The sequence below is a fragment of the Arachis hypogaea genome, chromosome 5 (genome assembly GCF_003086295.3).
Source record: "Arachis hypogaea cultivar Tifrunner chromosome 5, arahy.Tifrunner.gnm2.J5K5, whole genome shotgun sequence".
In the NCBI taxonomy this organism is placed as follows: domain Eukaryota; kingdom Viridiplantae; phylum Streptophyta; class Magnoliopsida; order Fabales; family Fabaceae; genus Arachis; species Arachis hypogaea.
Genome location: NC_092040.1, coordinates 99,583,561 through 99,603,086, shown reverse-complemented (window position 1 = coordinate 99,603,086; position 19,526 = coordinate 99,583,561). Strand labels below are relative to the sequence as shown.

Genomic DNA, 19,526 nt, shown 5'->3' with positions numbered 1-19,526 from the left:
TAATTGGTGAAAGAAACTTGTATTTCTGTCCCTCTCTTTTAGCTACTTTACACGAAATTTCTCCCTCTAATAGCTTTCCTCCCTAAAGTAAGCATCCTCAAGTTTATTTTCTAATACTTCAATTTGTTCTCCTCCTATAATACCCTCCTCTTTGAGGATTTCTAGATGAGATGTGAGTTTACCAATGTCCTTTTTCGAATTAAATTTGTTCTGTTGCTGCCATTGAACAATACGGTGTCTATAATGCTTCAATTTTTGAGCCAAAACAAATATTGCTGAGCCATCCACCCATTCCTTCCAAGCTTCGATGATAATTACCTTAATTTCTTCTAAACCACACCACCTCTCCTAAAACTTAAACCTCCGTTTAGATTTTCTATGATCGAATTTGTATTAAGGAGGATAAGCGCATGATCTGAACCGTTTTCTACAAGCCGAGACAGCAAGGCTGACAGAAAATGATCCATCCACTTACCATTTGTAAGTGCACAGTCAAACTGCTCCCTGATCTGGTCTTGCCCTCTTTGCTTATTAGTCCAGGTGAACCTTCTCCCAATCATACCCAAATTCTTTAGTCCATCATCATCAATAAAATTCACAATTTCAGAAATAGATGAAGCTGATTTTAACCCCCCTCCTTCCTTCTCATTGAGGCTTACTATAGCATTAAAAATACCGATAATTACAACCTTTCCAAGAAAATATTGTACTAAAGAGAAAAATTCTGTGTATTGGATAGATCGAATCCCATCCAAACTATTTAAATATACCCCAATCAGTCTCCAAGAACAGTTCAAAGCACGATCAGTTACCTTGACAACTATGAAAAACTCTTTTTCAACAAGAATCTCAACCTCAACCGCTGTGCCCTCTTTCCATGCTAAAGCCAATTCACCAGCTATATCCGTAACAATCCTCCAATCCGTAAAATGACAAGATTGCAACTTACATTTCACTAGATGAGATTGATTTTTTGTTTCACATATAAACACAATATCGGAGGAGTGGGATTGGTACATCCCTTTAAGGTTATGAACTGTCAGAGGTCTCTTCAAATCCTGACAGTTTTGTGAAAGAACTCTCATGGCGAATTAAAAGAAAGGAATAAAGAAGAGAATAAAAAAAGAAATTGACAAAAATCAAACATTGACCTAAATGGTACAGGAGCTCTATTTTAAAAAAAAACTCTAGTAGAAATACTCCTCGTACTCCATTTGTTAGTAATTTATGATTAATTTAAATAATTGCTCATAAAAAATTCTAAACAATATATAAATATTTTATACTTTAGCAAAATTAAACATCAAAAATAATTATTGTTACTAATTCACAACATTAGGGCTTATAATGATTTTATAAACAAAATTATTTTTTTAAAAAAGATAACTACTATCTAAAATAAATAATAGTCCAATTAAATTTTAACATATTAAATTTTTAGATTGACTTCATTCGATTTAGTAATGTATCATGTAATTTTAATCATATTGATTCGATTTAATACTATAATTCGATTTAGTAATGCACCATGTAATTCGAATCATATTGATTCAATTTAGTACTATAATGATTAATTCAAATTCAATGAATTCAATTTATATAAAATTATAAACGAAAATATATATGTAATATTTTTTAATTTGAGACTTTCATGTAATATATGTAAATTGTCAATTAACAAAAATACACCCAAAAGTAACAGTGCTTTTACACCCATACTCTTTATAACTATACACCCAAAGAGTTATCCCCTGCTGTTGGTACCCTGAACTGATAATTTATAACTTGTCCCTGATATTGGCTGCAATTTGAATGCGCCGCTGATGCAGCATCAAACAGGTTTATCTGAATATAACACTCACGCATTAGCTAAACTATTAACTAGAAAAATAAACTCAATTGCCACAAATTTAAAGAACATTACATTTACCTCGCTTAAAACTTTCGTCTTCTTCTTCTTTGTGGAATTTGCAATCTGTTTCTCCAGCTTTGAACCTAGCCTGTTTTTTGGACGTCCTCTTGTTCGAATCCTTGGCGGGCTTTGAAGCTCGTTAACGGATTCCAAGTTGGCGTCTTCGTGGGATAAAGAAGATGTCCCCTTCCTTTTGCCTTTTAATGCTTCCATCTCGGCCATGACGTTATCGTACGCACGGTGCAGAATTGCAGTCAGCTCCTCCGATTCGGAGGCAAATTCGCAAATATTTTGCGAACGAAAAACCAGTTGGTCGAACCTCTTGCTTCTTGGCTCCATTAGTGGCTCGTCGTGGCTGCTCTTGATGTGTGTGTGTCGCCTCTTTACCTTCTTGCTCCATCGTTCCAGTATGTATCTAGGGGACACTTGGCTTACTTGTTCGAAGCTTAACACGCTTAGTGCGTGACGGCACAGTATCCCTCTCGACTCGAATAATAAGCATTGGCATTTTACCTCGGCTGCAACTGAGTCGTAGGTAACCGCGAACTTGTCGAATATTGAGCTGGAAACTTGTTCTCCGACTTCGTATACTGAATAGCCTAGAGCGGAATTATTTAATCTGGTGATGCAATTCGCCTTTCCTCTGAATTAGGCTTGGACTTCCCTAAACTTTGCGTGAGTGTACGCATCTTGAAACTGAGCTTCGATGGAGGATTTGGTTGCACACGGTATGACCGTATGAAAATCTGCAGCATCTGATTCTCTCTCTGCTTGCTCCCTGCTTCCGAGGCAATTATCGTACTGTTTGACGAACTGAATGAGCGAGCTGTTCCGGGTGATGTACTTGTTAAAAAATGAATGCATGCTCTCGCTCCTTTGTGTGCTTCTCATCCCTGCCTAGAAGTGGTGGTCCAGATAGATAGGAACCCATATGTGACGGTCTTCGTACAGATCTGCATAATACACCCAAACACACACAGTAAAATACACCCGAGAGATCGTACAATTTACACCTCTGCTGCAGATTTTAAAAACACATTACCTGAAAGCCACTTGTTGTCCGCAAGACCAAAATTCACCAGAAAATCGTTCCAATTCCTATCGAATGAGTCTTTGCTGTGAGAGTTCCAAACAACATGGCTCATTTGTTGTTCGATATCGGCATGTCCCTTGTACCCGTTTAATTTGCTTGGAATCTTCTTCATGATGTGCCAAATACACCAGCGGTGAACTGTTGTTGGCATACAGGCCTCTAAAGCCCTTTTCATTGATGCGCACTGATCGGTGAGAAACCCTTTCGGAGCGTTTCCTCCCATGCAACGAAGCCAGCATTGAAATAACCATTTGAATGAATCAATTTCTTCGTTCTTCATCAAAGAGCATCCGAGAAGTGTTGACTGACCGTGGTGATTCACCCCGACAAAAGAACCACAGACCAAATTATACCTGAAACGAATTACCATGGTCCAGAATGCAAAATCATTAGGTACACCCCAACAAAAGCTTAGAATACACCCAATGAAACGGCCAATATACACCTCTGCCGCGGATTCGTAAAAATACATTAATTTAGCATCATAAACAGGGACAGTTTGTTACCTGTTTGTATTGTAGGTGGTGTCGAATGAAATGACGTCTCCGAAATACTCACAGGCGGCTCTGCTTCTTGCGTCGGCCCAAAAAGCCAGCTTAATCGATTGATCCTCCTCGAGTTCGAGCTCAAAAAAGAAATTCGGATTCTTCTCTTTCATTCTTAAGAAATATTTCCCGAATTCCTTTGCATCTTCTTGTTCGGAAACATTCCGCACTTCCCTGGTAATGTAATTCCTCACGTCCTTTTCGATGAAATTTAACTCGCGGTGACCCCCGGCAGCCGCAACAAATGATTGGTAGGTTTTGCTTGGTCTGATACCGGCCTCGTCGTTATTCTCTATCGTACGACGAATGGACATGCTTAGTTCCCTGTGCTGTTTGAGCATCTCTGCTTTGCTTGGACAGCAGGGGTGTGAATGATCCAGCACAACCTTTGAAATGATCCAAGCACCGACATCCTTCAATGTGTGTATATAAATTCTTGCAGGACAGTTTAAACCGGCTGTCGGATTGGTCTTCTCGGTTGGAGATATTTTAGATTTCCATTTTCCCTCTCTGCTACATGTAATCAGTTGATTCTTAATCTCGTTTCCCTTCCTATTTGTGCACCGAACTCTTGTAGAGAAACCTGCAGTCTTAGCGTAGTTCCTGTAAAATTTTCCGGCATCTTCAAGGGTCGTAAAGGTCATTCTGACCTTCGGAACAAGCTCGTCATCAACAACAGAGAGAGGCTGCACAATACACCGTGTCAGAACTGTGAATACACCCATAGATATGATACAAATACACCCAATCATATCTAATATGATACACCCGAACCGAAACAATTCAACTACAGAATGACCTTTAAAGCCATAAACTGTCAATACACAGGCTGCAGAATACACCATGTCAAAAACTAAAAACACACCCAATCATGTCTGATATAATACACCTGAACAACAACAACTCAATTAAAAATAACAAAAAACCAGTAAAGTGTATATACACCCACACTTATAGCTAAAATACACCCAAAGAAGAATTGATCTACACCCGAGCGTCTGCTATAAATTCCAGGTAATTAAACAATGTTCAGCAATTTTTAAACTACACAATGCTATACAAATTACTGTAAATCAAACCTCAGGAACTTCGTTAGATTCAAATTCATAATCCACATCGCCTGGATTCAGCACAGAATCTGAGCTTGAAGGATCCATCATCTTCAAAACGAGTTCGAACTTTGATTTCAGAAAATAACAAATCAAAAGAGAAAACGAAGCTCGAGTTGCAGAGAGAGAAAAAGAGAACGTAAACGAAGAACATACCAGTGAGAAAAGAAGAGGAAAAGATCGATGGAGAAGAATGAGGGAAGACGCGCGAGAAGAAGAACAACCAAATCTCAAAATAACGAAAACGAAGAAGGAAACAAATATTTTAAATTTGGAAGTTAGATATACGCGGCATATTATATAGCGCGTGTAATCAACGTAGGTGGAGGAGCGCGTATTTTAAATTTATTGTTTAATAAACTTGTAAAGCATATAAGCTCTAATGGCTTGTATGCAGAGCTTTTCCGTAGATAATAAGCTATGATGTGCGAATAATCAGAAAATTATCTCCAATTTCATTAACATGGTCCTTTTCTTTGGTCTCAACTATCAAGTCTCAACCTTTGTTTCATGAGAGTGATTGTTTCCACCATTGAATTCGCTCTTCTCTTCCAACTCCTTCTTCTCATTTGATCGGATTTTACACAAACATGTTGCGTGCAGCATCATTCACCAGGTTCAGCTTCTCTCATCATATTGTGCCCTATGTTTTCCCTTTTCGCTTTCCTTCCTGTTCATGTTCAATGTCAAGCCTTCACTCTCATTCTGAACTCACATCCCCGCGCCATGTTGATGAAGCTGTTGATTCCTTCACTCGCATGCTCTCTATGCGTCGCACTCCATCTATCATCCAATTTAACCAGATTTTGGGGTCTCTTGCCAAGACGCACCATTTCCCAACCGCCATTTCCCTTTTTCAGCAATTGCAAACCAGGGGAATTGCGCCCAGCATAGTTACTATGACTATTTTAATCAATTGTTGCTGCGGTATGGGTCGGATCACTCTCGCTTTCTCTGTATTCGCCATGATTTTCAGGTTGGGTTTTCAGCCAGATACAATAACATTGACTACACTCATTAAAGGTCTCTGTTTCTGTGGTAATGTTGAAAAAGCACTGCACTTTCATCACAGAGTGCTGGCTCATGGATTTCACTTCAACCAAGTCACTTATGGGACCTTGATCAATGGGCTCTGTAAGACAGGACACACAGCAGCTGCTATTCAAATGTTGAGAAAGATCCCACGGTATGGCATTGTTCCTAATCTCGTCATGTACAACACAATTATTGATAGCCTCTGCAAGGATACACTTGTAAGTGAGGCTTTTCATTTATATTCTGAAATGCTTGCTAAGGGAATTTCTCCTGATGTCATCACCTATAACACTCTAATTTTTGGATTGTGCCTTGTGGGTCAACTTAAGGAAGCCATTGATTTACTAAATCATATGATGCTGAAAAACATTACCCCAGATGTTCAAACCTATAATACTTTGATTGATGGACTATGTAAGGAGGGAAATATCAAAGATGCTAAGAGTGTGTTGGCTGTGATGACAAAAGATGCTGTGGAACCAACTGTGGTTACTTATAATTGTTTAATGGATGGGTATTGCTTGGTTAACAAATTAAACAAGGCAAAATGTATATTCGACACAATGGCCCAGATAGGAATGGCTCCTAATATCCGAAGTTACAATATTATTATTAATGGCTTGTGCAAAAGTAAATTGATGGATGATGCCTTGAATCTCTTTGAAGATATGCGTTGCAAGAACTTGGTTCCTGACACGGTAACTTACAATTCTCTAATTGATGGCTTGGGAAAATCAAGGAGAATCTCTTGTGCTTCAAAGCTTCTTGTTGAGATGCATAATAAAGGTCAACCTGCTGATATAATCACTTACAATTCCTTGTTGGATGCGATGTTCAATATCAAACAACTTGACAAGGCACTTATGTTATTTAATCAGATGAAAGAGAGTGGCATTGATCCAAATATATGCACGTATAGTATACTTATTGATGGCCTATGTAAAAGTGGAAGACTTATAGATGCAAAAGAGATTTTTCAAGATCTTTCCATTAAAAACCATCGTCCAAATGTGAGGACATACACTATTATGATCAATGGGCTGTGCAAAGAGGGCTTATTTGAAGAAGCATTGGCCTTGCTGTCGGAAATGGAAGACAATGGTTGCTTACCAAATGCTGTGACTTTTGAAATCGTTATTCGTGCTTTGTTTGAAAAAGGTGAGAATGACATGGCGGAGAAACTTCTTAAGGAAATGATTGCTAGAGGCTTATTGAATGGATGAAAACAGATAAGATACATCAACTCAAATTAAAATCACATCTCTATTGTTGCTGAATGTGTATCATAGTTCTGTAAATTCTGTCTCTGTTGGGTCAGAGGACTTTGGCAATGCCATAACATCATTACCACTGATGTCTTGACTATCTCATTTTTATTCAATTAAGTTTAAACTTTCAATGTTTGCAATTGCTATCGTCCCTTTTGATTCCACTATGCTTTATTGATTCTTTAGATGATATTTCTTGTTGTAGCTTACAGGTTAAGTGTTTAAGATCTCTCTATAGTAATTAATAGTTATTTACTGTTATCCTATGAGACCATATATCTTAACTATTATCATGCTAGAAACTAAGAAAAACAAAAAAGAGGTTTACAAACATTTGCAAAAAGTTCCCCTGCCATGCGCAGAATGAAAGTCAAAGATGTTTCATTATATATGATTGATGCTGCCAAGGAAAATCCTCACTTAGCTAAAAAGCTACATGATGTTTTATTTGAAACTGGTGTCATTGCTCCGCCAAATTTAGTTTCTGAAATTTATCACGAGTTAGGCTCCCCAACTGAAGAAAAAGATGAACACAAACCAGAAAGTGGACAAGAGACTCAGGTTGACGAAAATCTCGGTCCTACTTTGCCTCACCACAGAGTTCATCCGAAAGGAGGTTCAAGCAGCCAGCTGGAGCACTCTAAGCCTCTTGAAGGTTTAGGAATAAACCTTCTTGATCCGAAGTTAGCAGCTGTACAACATACACCATCCCAGGTGTTATGGGGAAAATGTTCCAGTTGCGGCAGCTGCAGCAGCAGCTGCTGCTGTTGTTGCTTCCTCTATGGTAGCTGCTGTAGCAAAGTCAAACACTGACTCGAACATTGAGCTTCCAGTAGCTGCAGCGGCCACTGCAACTGCTGCAGCTGTAGTAAGCAACCACTGCATCTGTCAGCAAACAGTATGAGCAAGGCAGTCAAAGTGACGGACACATGGATGGCACTGGTTATATATAGTAAGCAATGACAGTACAAAATCTGATTTTACATTAGATGATGTTGCCGAGTATGACATTCCGTTGGAGGAAATCACACTGGGTGAACGTATGAGACTTGGTATTAACTGTACTTTGCTCTATAAGATTTGGTTACATTCTTTTGTTAGATGGTGTTATTTATAATTTTATACATATAAATTCCCATATGATGACTAAAATTACATTTTGCTGGCCTATTTTTTGCATTCAGGATCGTATGGGGAGGTATACCGTGGTGAATGGCGTGGAACAGTGAGTTTTTTTCCTACTCAGGCGTATTCCATATCTATCTTACAATTCAAATTGTATTTTCAACAAACAAATTATAAAATGTAACTTTTTTCTTAACTGAGCAAGGCCCAAGAAATTTTTGGCTTCAGTTTCATTTTTACCCTTGACAAAAGTAATCAATACCTTATATTTGACTATCTTTTATGCTTGTCATTATTTTTTGTTGTGTTTTTCTTTTAGGCTGTAGGTTTTTGAATTCTTTTATTTACATCAGGTCTCTGCTTTGCTTTGTAGGAAGTTGCTGTAAAAAGATTTCTTGATCAAGCTATATCTGGTGGAATCACTTGAAGAATTCAAAAGTGAGGTAATATTTCATTAGTGTCTCCTTTTGTAGTTTCTACTCATATGTTTATCTTTGTTGATGAATGATTTCATTTAGTACACATTTACAACTATCAGATGTGATTTTTATGCTCCATAATGACATATCAGATAGCTGCAATACTTTATTTAGATTGTTATTGTATTTGTCCCAGGCTAATTTGAAATTTGGATTAAATACTTTGTCCTGTTGACTTGCATTTTTTTAGTTCTTGATGAAGATTGACCATTTCAAAGCTCTTTGATGTAATCCTTGTTTTATTTCTCCAACATTTTATAGCTTCTATTGTTGTTATATACTTCCATCTTGTGTGCTTCTCTCTATGAATAGATTTCCTAATGCAATTTGAGAATATAGTGGTGCATGAATGTATATATAAGAGCACATATATATTTGGAAAGAATATATTAAATGGAGACTAAGAAGTAGGGTTAGCACATTGGAGTTATTTAGTTCTTGTAGTTGACTATACTTATTCAAAAAAAGGATTTTGTTTAATTCTTTTATGAATGCCAAAACTAGTTGTGCATTTTCATGAATTTATATGATTTTACTGCATATTTAACATATGATGTAAGTTGCCATAGGTTCAAATAATGAAAAGACTGAGGCATCCAAATGTTGTTCTCTTCATGGGAGCAGTTACTCGACCCCTGAATCTTTCTATTGTTACTGAGTTTCTTCCCAGGTAACTTAAGGTTCCTTATTTCCTGAGATTCATATGAGACTGTGGATTGCAAATAGTGCTTAGTATATGGTACAGAATAGTGCTATGCAGGCCAAAAAGATTACTTCTAAATGAACATCTAAAATATGTGATGTATGCTGTTAATAGCTCAAATGTCAATTGAGAAGTAATAAGCAAAAATAAGATGAAATTTTCAGTTATTATTTGGTTAATTTAGACACAATTTACCTTACTATATCTTGTGTTAGACTCTTACACTTTTCCAGGAGTTTTTATTATTTTGATTAATGTTGTTCTGGAAGGATTACTTTCAAAGACTCTGAAGTCTGAACTGTATATTTCCTATGCAGAGGAAGTTTGTACAGACTAATTCATCGACCAAACAATCAATTAGATGAGCGAAGGCAGTTGAGGATGACCCTTGATACTGTAAAATTCTGTTTTCTTTTCTTGCAATGTAGTTTCATTAATTTTGGTTACTTTGTTTACTTCTCATTATGTTACCATTGAAGAATTTTATGTAAATTAATTTACAGTAAATTGTTGAAGCTACTAGAAGGCCAGATGGAGTATTGCAACACCCAAAATCAATATTATTCTATTGAGCTCAACTCTTATATGCACGTAGAAAACAAACTTTTTTTTTCGTGTTTGATATTAACCATAATGAGTAGCAGAAAATTTTACTTGTAAATATCTAATAATTTGGTCTCTAGTTATTTATACGAAAAACAATATGATTTAAAAAAAAAAAACCGAATAGCATAATAATCTTAGAGAGACAATACAATCTCTTAGTTAAAAAATCTGTCAAACACTAACATAAATTAATTTAGTGGTCCACCTTGTAACAGTAGTACCATGTAACATAAATTACTTATATTGAAACATAGGAACATTCTACTATGCAAACTTAAGTTTAGTAAATACAAGCAGTCAAGCACATTTAAGCATTGACATTGCTTCTATATCATACTAGTACACCAAATAAACATTATGATTATCTAAAAGTAGAATAAGGTGCTTAATACTTGTATTTTGTGGTGCTATGATCATCAAGCCAAGTTATAATGTCAGCAAGCACATGGAAAATTGTTTCATCAGGTTCACCTTCAAGTAGAGTGTGAAAAGCATCCTTATAGAGGATCAGTTTCTTGTCTTTCACATTAGCTTTCTCATACAAAGCCTTGCTAGCTGATGGATCAGTTATTATATCAGCTTCTCCATGCATGATCAATAATGGCACTGACACCTGTCAATTCATTAATGTTCTTTAGAGGATTTCATGTGATTAGAGTAGGTCCCACAATATAACATGTCATATCTTATCATTGCAGTCTTAAACAAAATAAAATAAAATTGATTACAGTAACTCAAAAGTATTTTGGAAGATTTAACATCAACTTGAATTCATGTGAACCTAATAAGTGACTTTTTTAATAAGTGACTTTTATAATATCTACTTTTTTTAAGTTTAAATAATAGTACATGATTAATAAAATTTATTATTTTTGTCAATAATTAATTAATACAAATACTTTTATATCTAATATTTAAAAAAATAGTATTTATTGAATCTTAAAATTTAAATTTTAAATATTAAATTTTAATTTTTAATAATATAAAAATAAAATATTAACCTAAAATATTGATTACTATTAATAAAATGTATTAGTACCTGACATTTTTCAATTAAATTCTAATTTTAATAGTTATTTTACTAATTGAGTTCAACATAATAAAACCATATGTTCAGGGTTAGTGTTACTCATAAGTCATACCATAAAATGTTATTTCCTTCATTTATTTTTATCTATCAAAGAAATTGAGGCTTAAGTTTTGCATCATATAGTTCTAGTTATTCAGATAGGAAATTACTTCTTCCAATCTCTGTTCTAACTCTTGTGTGGCCTTAAGCAACTCCAATGCAGTTCCAAGTCTTGGTTTATCCTTGTATAGTAACACATTATACGGTGCCTGTAGTAAATTACGTTGGAGGATAAAAACAATGTGAAAATTATCAAAATTACGGTGCCTGTAGTATGTTTCTTCCAAAATTTAACAAGAACATATCAAAATATTATTTGCATATTAAAGACCTACCAATTTTCTTTTCTTCACATCTCTATATATATTTTCTTTCACCTCTTCCTTTTGTGGAACTAGCTTAGTCTTGGGAAGAACCTTGGCGACACCAATTAGTATTTGTTTAACCAACCAATGTGGAATCATATCTTCAGCAAACTACAAAAGAAAATTGGTTAAATAATTGAGTGACATATACATACATATATAGATATATAGATATAGTGTATTATTAGTTTAATTAATATACCTTGCATAAAGGTGCAATAAGAGCAGCACCATCCCATGCATGTGGTTGTTTCAAGTGGATTTTCAAAGCAATGGCTCCTCCCATTGACTCACCTAACAAGAAGCTTGGTAAATTTTGATACTCCTTTTGTTCTGTCCCAAAAAAAAAAAAAATAACTGAAGTAAGTTAAAAGTGAAGAAATCCTTAATTTAACTTCCTCTAATTGGTAGAAATAAAAAACATCAATTTTTTTGGTTGATATCAACCAACTTTTTAATTTTTTTATTTTAAATTCTAAATTCTAATATTAAATCCTTCAAAAAAACATAAAAAAAAATTACAATAAAAAAATTATCTAATATTGACTAATAATAAACATAAACTTTCACTTAAGAAGAATTAAATCAAGTGAAAATAATGTATCTTACCCTTAATTTTGGAGAAATGCTCAATAACATCATTCACTAGATTTTCAAAGCTAGGAATATAGCCATGAAGGCCATCTGAGAGACCAAATCCAGGGTAATCCATTGCAAACACTCCATAACCAGATCTTGCTAACTTCCTTGCAACTCCTAAGTACAAAATATAACACAAAGATAAAAGAATAAAAACGAAATCCAATAATAACAACTTTTAGTATTAAAGTTATGTATTAATAGATAGATGTGTAATGTAATGTGTTCCATGCCTTCAAAGTAAAATGTGCAAGTGTCTGCATAGCCATGACAGTAACAAACTATTGCTTTCAAAGAAGATGTTTCTGGTAGCCAACTTTTGGAGAATATTTCTAATCCTCTGGAGTTCACTTCATAGCCCTGTATGTACATAATAATTAAAATCCAAGTGTAAATATAAATTTAATTTTCATGAGTGTAAAGAAATTAAACTTTACACGTATATTCAATCACTTAACACTACATTATAAAAAATAACTATTAATTTTATTGGCCGCGTAAATAATCATTCAAAATAACAACAATTTTAATAGAGGAAAAATGTTAGACTCCTTTACCTCTTTCATCTTTATCCCATCTACAGGTAACTGTAACAAATTTCAAAAGCAAAAATTAGTTGCAATATCCTCTTAATTTCTTTCTATATTAGGATACAAGCTAAGGCTAAAACTAATTTTTGTTTTCTCTAAAATATTTTTTTAAAAGTTATTTATTTTAGTCTCAATTATTGATTTGTTACGTTAAATAGTTGCCTGACAAATTAAATGCCTGCATCATGTCACATTAGTAATTTAACTTATTATATATATTGTTTTTAACTAACTACATTAATATTTAATGGAATAAATTAATAGTAAAAATTAAAATAGAAAACTTCTAAATGTCACTTGGTCAAAACTGAGAAAGAAAATTTATAGGAAATAAAATTAAAAAATATTTTATTGAAAAGAATTATTTAAACCTTGATGTAATAATAATATAGGACGAGAATAGGAGGTTCAAACCGCCAAAGCAAGGGAGTTGAATATGGTATTCAATATTCATAGATCGTTCGGATATTTTTTAAAAACTTATCTGCATTTTCTTTTCCCGAATTATGTAGTATCCATGTTGACATTTGACTAGGTGGATCATTTTATTTTTATTTCACTGACAATAATTAATTTTATAAAATGAATTGAATTTTTTCCTAAGAATTAATACTTTGAAAGAGTGTTATTCTTATTGGTATCTCATCTGATATTCAATTGCTATTTTTATATATAGATGTATGCATTCTATATAATAAAAATATAAAATTAATTATAGTCTAATAGTTAAAGATGGTGTGTAAATAATTTTTATAACTTAAAAATACTAAGTTCAATTTCTTATTATATATTTTTTTTAAATTAATTCTCAATGCTTGTAAAAATATAGTTCAAAAACTTAATCAATTTGTCCCGCTCGTATTCAATTCGGTCGATTTTATTTTATTTTATCAAAAATAGGGAGACTCAGCCAATGAGTAATAGCTCAAATGGCATAATCTCTCCGTACTCACCTAAAAAGTTGCAGGTTCGAGTCTTCCTATCTTCGGTAAATCATTTGAGCATTTTATTATATATGTATAGCTATTAATAATTATAATGTTATGCATTTTTTTAGAATATAAAAATTAATTCTTATTTATATGACAATTAGTCGTGTTGCTCGAGTTACCAAACAAAAAGCGCATGCAGATATATAAATCTAAATTGTAATTTTTATTTCTAGGCTATCCCTTTATGTTTTTTGGATGTTCTATGCTACTTATGGTTATGGGGTAAAAATGCATATATATAAATTTAAATTAAAGCATTTTCTAAAATGGAACGAGTGACGAATCAATTCAACAAACTAATAAATCGGCACAAGTCCTCCATTAATTGTTCTCTTAAATACTTCATCTACATTTGCACTTTATTGATTTTGCATCAACAATAATGATATTTAAACCCAACATTTTAGCTTTAAAGTTTAGATGCTAGCATCACATCATTAGTCAAAACAAAAAATTTTAAAAAATAAAAAATGTTAGAATCTAAAATTTAAAATAAAAAAAATCTGGATTTAAGTATTATTATTAGAGCCTAGAGGTAAAAAATAATGAAAATAAATATGGCACACATAAAATAATTAACTATACTATATATGCACTAAAAATTAATCACTCATATAAAATACATATTAAAATATAAAATACACAATAAAAATAATATAAACAATATATATATACTGACTGATTTAATAATTAATTTTTGTATATTCATAGAATTTTTTGTAAAATAATAAAATAAAATATCACAAAACTTTATAAAATTAGAATATCAGTATTTTTTATAGTGTATGTGATTGACAAAGATGTGTCTCATTAATTAAAATTAATTATTTTTAAAATTAATAACAATGTTACCCGAAACAAGCAGTGATCAATGGCAAGCTGAACATGCTTAAAAGCCTCACGAGCACGTCTTCTAGCTGGTGCTTCATCCATGTTACACACACCAATGTTTTCTAACATCACCTCACTATGATTCTCCATCACCATTTCTTTCTCTATTTCTTCCTCATCATGATCATTATCTTCTCCTTTTTTTCTTGTTCTTTCGGCCATTTTTCTTCTAGCACTTACCCCTATATATACACAATAAAAATTAAATGCATGCTACCACTTTAATTAAGAGTACATTATTGGAGCAATAATATGACAATGAAAGAAAAAAATAAAAAAATGAAGTTGATAATGAAGAGATATGGATGGAAGAAAATGTGTCTCCCTCACCGGTGTGAATGTTACCGAGAAAATTAAATTAAAACAAAAAAAAAAAGTTTGAAGGGAAAGTGGGGGTTGGAAATTAAGAAAGAAAAGAAATATATGATGATATGATACGAGTAGTAAGAGTGATGAGTAGATGAAACTATGGCAGGAGTTTGGTTCATAAATTAAATAAACAAGTGGTGGATGGATGGAGTAAATATTTTCTCACCTATGCATTAATGCTATTGCGTTTTATTTAATTTATTTTCTCTGATCTATTTATATATATAGGCCAGGTTTCCTTTTCAGTTGGTAATAAATTAAGAATTATATATATTATTCTCTCAGATATATATTTAAGAATACTTATATTCGGCCATTATGTGAAATGTAATTTTAATGTAACTAACACTCATTTATAATTTATGTTTTTTTTTGGAATAATATTCTGTAACCAAGTTAATTATCCAACTAAGTTAGTATAACTTAATTGATATTTATGTACTATTATTTTTAATTTTTTTTGTTTAAACATGTCACTTATATGTCTGTCTTTTGACGGTTTTTTTATGGGGTTTGTTTTTTTTTACGTTTTTTTCTTTTTCTTTTTACTTCTGATGTTGTTGTTTCTTCTTCTCTTCCTCCTCTTTTTTTTTATTTTTCTCTTTTATTATTGTTATTGTCAACACCACCACGTCATCACCTCCATCTCCTCCTCCTTCTCTTTCTTTTATCTCATTTAAATTTCTTCGATCACCTTTTTCCTTTTCCTCCTCCTTTAGACTTGATGGTAGAAGCTCTACGACAATATGAGCAATGTGAAGGAGTTGAAATAGCGATGAAAGAACCAAATCCTTAGTTGGAGGTAATGGAAGGAATGGAGGACACAAACGGTGAAGCCAAGAGGATGATGGAAGGTGTACTGGACTGAGCTTTTTAGGTGGATAAGTCTTATTTTAATATTTTGTATTAATGATAATCATGTCCTAGAACTGTAAAGGGATGGCGTGTGCTTCTTTTTTCCGAACCCTTAGAGAAATTGTTAGCGTTCATAAGCTCAATGTGGTATTTTAGTCAAAACTAGGTGCAGTGGAGACGTTGCTATAAGAGCTATTAAAATTTTTGGCTTTGATTTTTGGCATGTTGACAAAGTAGTGGATTTTAGTGGAAGAATCTGTGTATACTTTGGAGGGATCCTGACATTCAGATAAATGTAATTGAATCCAAAAATCAATATGTGCACATGGGAGTGAATAGAGGAAGTGAATAGAGGAAGTGATAATGAATGACTTTTAACAGCAGTATATGCCAACCCTAATGAAAACAAAAGAAGAGATACATGAGGAGATCTAAAAAATTTGCAGCGTAGTATACAAAAGGAATGGCTCGTAGTAGGAGATTTTAACGACATTGCGAAACCTTGTGCGAAGAAAGGCCGAAGAAGAATAGATACAAATTCTTGTAGGCGCTTTAAAAAATGGGTGAATGATTGTGCCTTGATCGACCTAGGAGCGGTGGGAACTAGATTTACTTGGAAGGGCCCAAAATGAGATAATTTAGAAAGGGTGTTTAAAATATTTGACCATGCTCTAGCAAATATAGAATGGAGACTGAGATTTTTGGAAGCGATAGTGGATGTGTTGGCTAGAGTGAAATCGGATCATCATCCAATCTTAGTCACCACTAATCATATGGAAAGTAAAGTTGGAGAAAAGCTTTTTCGATATGAAGAAATGTGGAGTATACATCCAGAGTTCAAGAATTTCATAAAGCAACATTGAAACTATCAATATCAAGAAGACAGAGAGTTGAATGGCTTCACAGAGAAATTAATAAGATGGAACAAGAATGTGTTTGGACATATTGAAAAGCAAAAAAGAAGGATTATAGCAAGAATTGCTGGTATTCAAAAGACAAGGAGTTATGGGAGGAATAAATTTCTAGAAGAATTAGAAGGGGAGTTAAATAAAAAACTTGAAGAATTATGAGACAAGGAGGAGACAATGTGGAAGCAAAAATCTAGGGAACAGTGGTTGATCGAGGGAGATCGAAGCACGAAATATTATCACAACAAGATGATAATTCAGAGAAGAAGAAATCGAATCTTGAAACTTAAAAACAACGATGGTGATTGGATGACCAAGCATCAAACTTTAGTTGATCATGTGATGGAATTCTTCAAAGAATTATATAAAGAAAAAAACCTGGACTCAAGCATAGTAGAGTAGGAATGTAGGTATCTTATGTTGGATGAGAATATAAAACACAACCTAACAATAATACCAAAGGCTATGGAAGTGAAAGGAGCAATATATAATATAGGATCTCTCAATGCTCCGGAGCCGGATGGATTCCCAGCTGCCTTCTTTACGGAGACCTAGAAAATAGTGGGAAAAAATGTAATCAAGTTGGTACAATAATGATGGAGGAATCCAAAGTTAATTAAAGATTTGAATACAACTTTGATAATTCTCATACCAAAAGTAAAGATCCCAGAGATGATAACTCAATTCCGGCCGATCTTCCTTTGTAATGTGAGTTATAAGTGCATTTCAAAGATAGTGGGGGAAAAATTAAAACCAGTTTTGAGGGACAGAATTCTCCTTTTCAGGAAAGTTTTGTTCTAGGATGACAAATCCAATATAATATAGTAATAGCAAAGGAGGTTGCTCATATAATGAGGAGAGTCAAAGGAAGAAAAGGCCTAATGGCAATGAAATTTGATTTCGACAAAGCCCATGATAGATTAAGTTAGAGTTTTCTAGAAGATTGTTTGGTAGACTTTGGACTAGATGAGTTGATAATCAAAATAATAATGAATTGTGTGCAATTTATGTCATACAAAATTTTGTGGAATGGAAAAAAAAAAACCAATAGCTTTTAGCCCACTCGTAGAGTGAGACAAAGAGACCCAATTTCTCTATATCTGTTTGTGATAGTCATGGATAGGCTGTCTCAAATGATAGAGAATTGGGTGCACAAGAAAAGATGAAAACCAATAAGAATAGGCAGATCAAGACCAAGCATATCTCATTTGCTCTTTACGGACAACTTGCTAGTGTTTGCTAAAGCAACAAGGGAGTAAATAGAGGAGATTCAACATTGTATGAACAAATTTTGCAAGCTCTCTAGATTGAAAGTAAGTGTGGCAAAGATATTTGTGGTATTCTTCAATAATGTAAGAAGAGAAAGTAGAGACTCAATTTAAAAAAACCGCAATTATCAAGAGAAACTGGTGAACGAAATTGTGATCATCAATGGCGCCATCAACATGGTACGCTCAATTGCAATCTCAACTCTTTATCACAACTTCGCACAACTAACCAGCAAGTGCACTGGGTCGTCCAAGTAATAAACCTTACGCGAGTATGGATCGATCCCACGGAGATTGCTGGCATGAAGCAAGCTATGGTCACCTTGTAAATCTCAGTCAGGCAGACTCAAGTGGTTATGAAGGATATATGAATAAAACATAAAATAAAGATAGAGATACTTATGTAATTCATTGGTGAGAATTTCAGATAAGCGTATGGAGATGCGTTGTCCCTTCCGTCTCTCCGCTTTCCTACTGTCTTCATCCAATTATTCTTACTCCTTTCCATGGCAAGCTGTATGTTGGGCATCACCATTGTCAGTGGCTACAGTCCCGTCCTCTCAGTAAAAATGTTTAACGCGCTCTGTCACAGCACGGCTAATCATCTGTCGGTTCTCAATCAGGTTGGAATAGAATCCAGTGATTCTTTTGCGTCTGTCACTAACGCCCAGCCTTCAGGAGTTTGAAGCTCGTCACAGTCATTCAATCCTTGAATCCTACTCAGAATACCACAGACAAGGTTTAGACCTTCCGGATTCTCTTGAATGCCGCCATCAATTCTAGCTTATACCACTGACAAACCCCAATTTGACGGTTTGTTTTGTATTGAATTTAGAGTATTTTTTGATAACCTTTTGTCACATTTAGCCTATGAATTAGCATGATTTTGTATCTCTCCCATATTTGTGCTTAAGTGTAAAAACATGCTTTTCAATCCTTATTTTGATGAATTCTAATTTCTCTTTGATTCCATAAGATGCCTTGATGTGTTTGCTAGTAATTACAGGATTGAAATAGGCTAGGCATGGATCAAAGGAAGCAAGGAAGGAAGCATGCAAGTGGAGAGAAGCACAAAAAGCCAAAGAGTTGATCTCGGCCAAGCACGCGTACGCGCACAAGGCGCTCGCGCGCACATCGCAGAATTAGCCAGGGACGCGCACGCGTACCGTACGCGCACGCGTCGTAGTCCGCACGTGATTCTTTTATTACAACACGTGCCTGGCGATTTTGGAAGGTTTCAGCAACCAACTTTGGCGCCAAAATGCACATAAGAGCCAAGGATTGAAGGGGATTGAAACACATTCACATCCATAGACTAATTTTAGATCCTTAGGTAGATATTTTTAGTGAGTTACATTTGTAGAGAGAGAAACTCCAACTTCTCTCTAGGATTCATCTTCATTTTCTCAATTCTCAACCATTCCTTGGTGAGATCTATTACAACTCTCAATTTACTTTGTTCATGTTGTAGATCATCTTCTCTAATCTCAATTAGTGTTTGTAATTGTTCAATTCCTATAGATCTTAGATTTAGCTTTGTTGTTATTGGATTCTATTGATTCATTGAAGATCTCATGTTCATTGTTGATTGTTGTTAATTTCTTGTGTTGAATTGCTTTGATTCTAATTCTCTTCTCTCAATTTT

At 34.1% G+C, this 19,526-nt stretch overlaps 2 protein-coding genes and 1 long non-coding RNA gene across 3 annotated transcripts; 1 reads left to right on the top strand and 2 right to left on the bottom strand.

The window, feature by feature from the left end:
• Positions 1-329: 329 nt before the first annotated feature.
• On the bottom strand, positions 330-1,085 carry LOC140173253 (uncharacterized). The gene has a single exon (XM_072196055.1). The coding sequence runs from the start codon at positions 1,083-1,085 to the stop codon at positions 330-332; it is 756 nt and encodes a 251-aa protein (XP_072052156.1).
• An 8,016-nt stretch (positions 1,086-9,101) lies between these two features.
• LOC140184738 (uncharacterized) lies at positions 9,102-9,847 on the top strand. The gene is made up of 2 exons (XR_011882298.1): positions 9,102-9,236; positions 9,587-9,847. It is a non-coding gene; the product is annotated as an uncharacterized lncRNA (long non-coding RNA).
• Positions 9,848-9,998: 151 nt separating this feature from the next.
• On the bottom strand, positions 9,999-14,948 carry LOC112802224 (caffeoylshikimate esterase). Its single transcript, XM_025845330.2, has 9 exons — positions 14,812-14,948; positions 14,443-14,663; positions 12,566-12,595; positions 12,242-12,368; positions 11,979-12,125; positions 11,572-11,702; positions 11,340-11,480; positions 11,115-11,213; positions 9,999-10,488 (listed from the first exon to the last, which is right to left on the bottom strand). Exons 2-9 carry the CDS (start codon positions 14,641-14,643, stop codon positions 10,261-10,263), a joined length of 1,104 nt encoding a protein of 367 aa, XP_025701115.1. The 5' UTR covers positions 14,644-14,663; positions 14,812-14,948; the 3' UTR covers positions 9,999-10,260.
• Between the last annotated feature and the right edge of the window lie 4,578 nt (positions 14,949-19,526).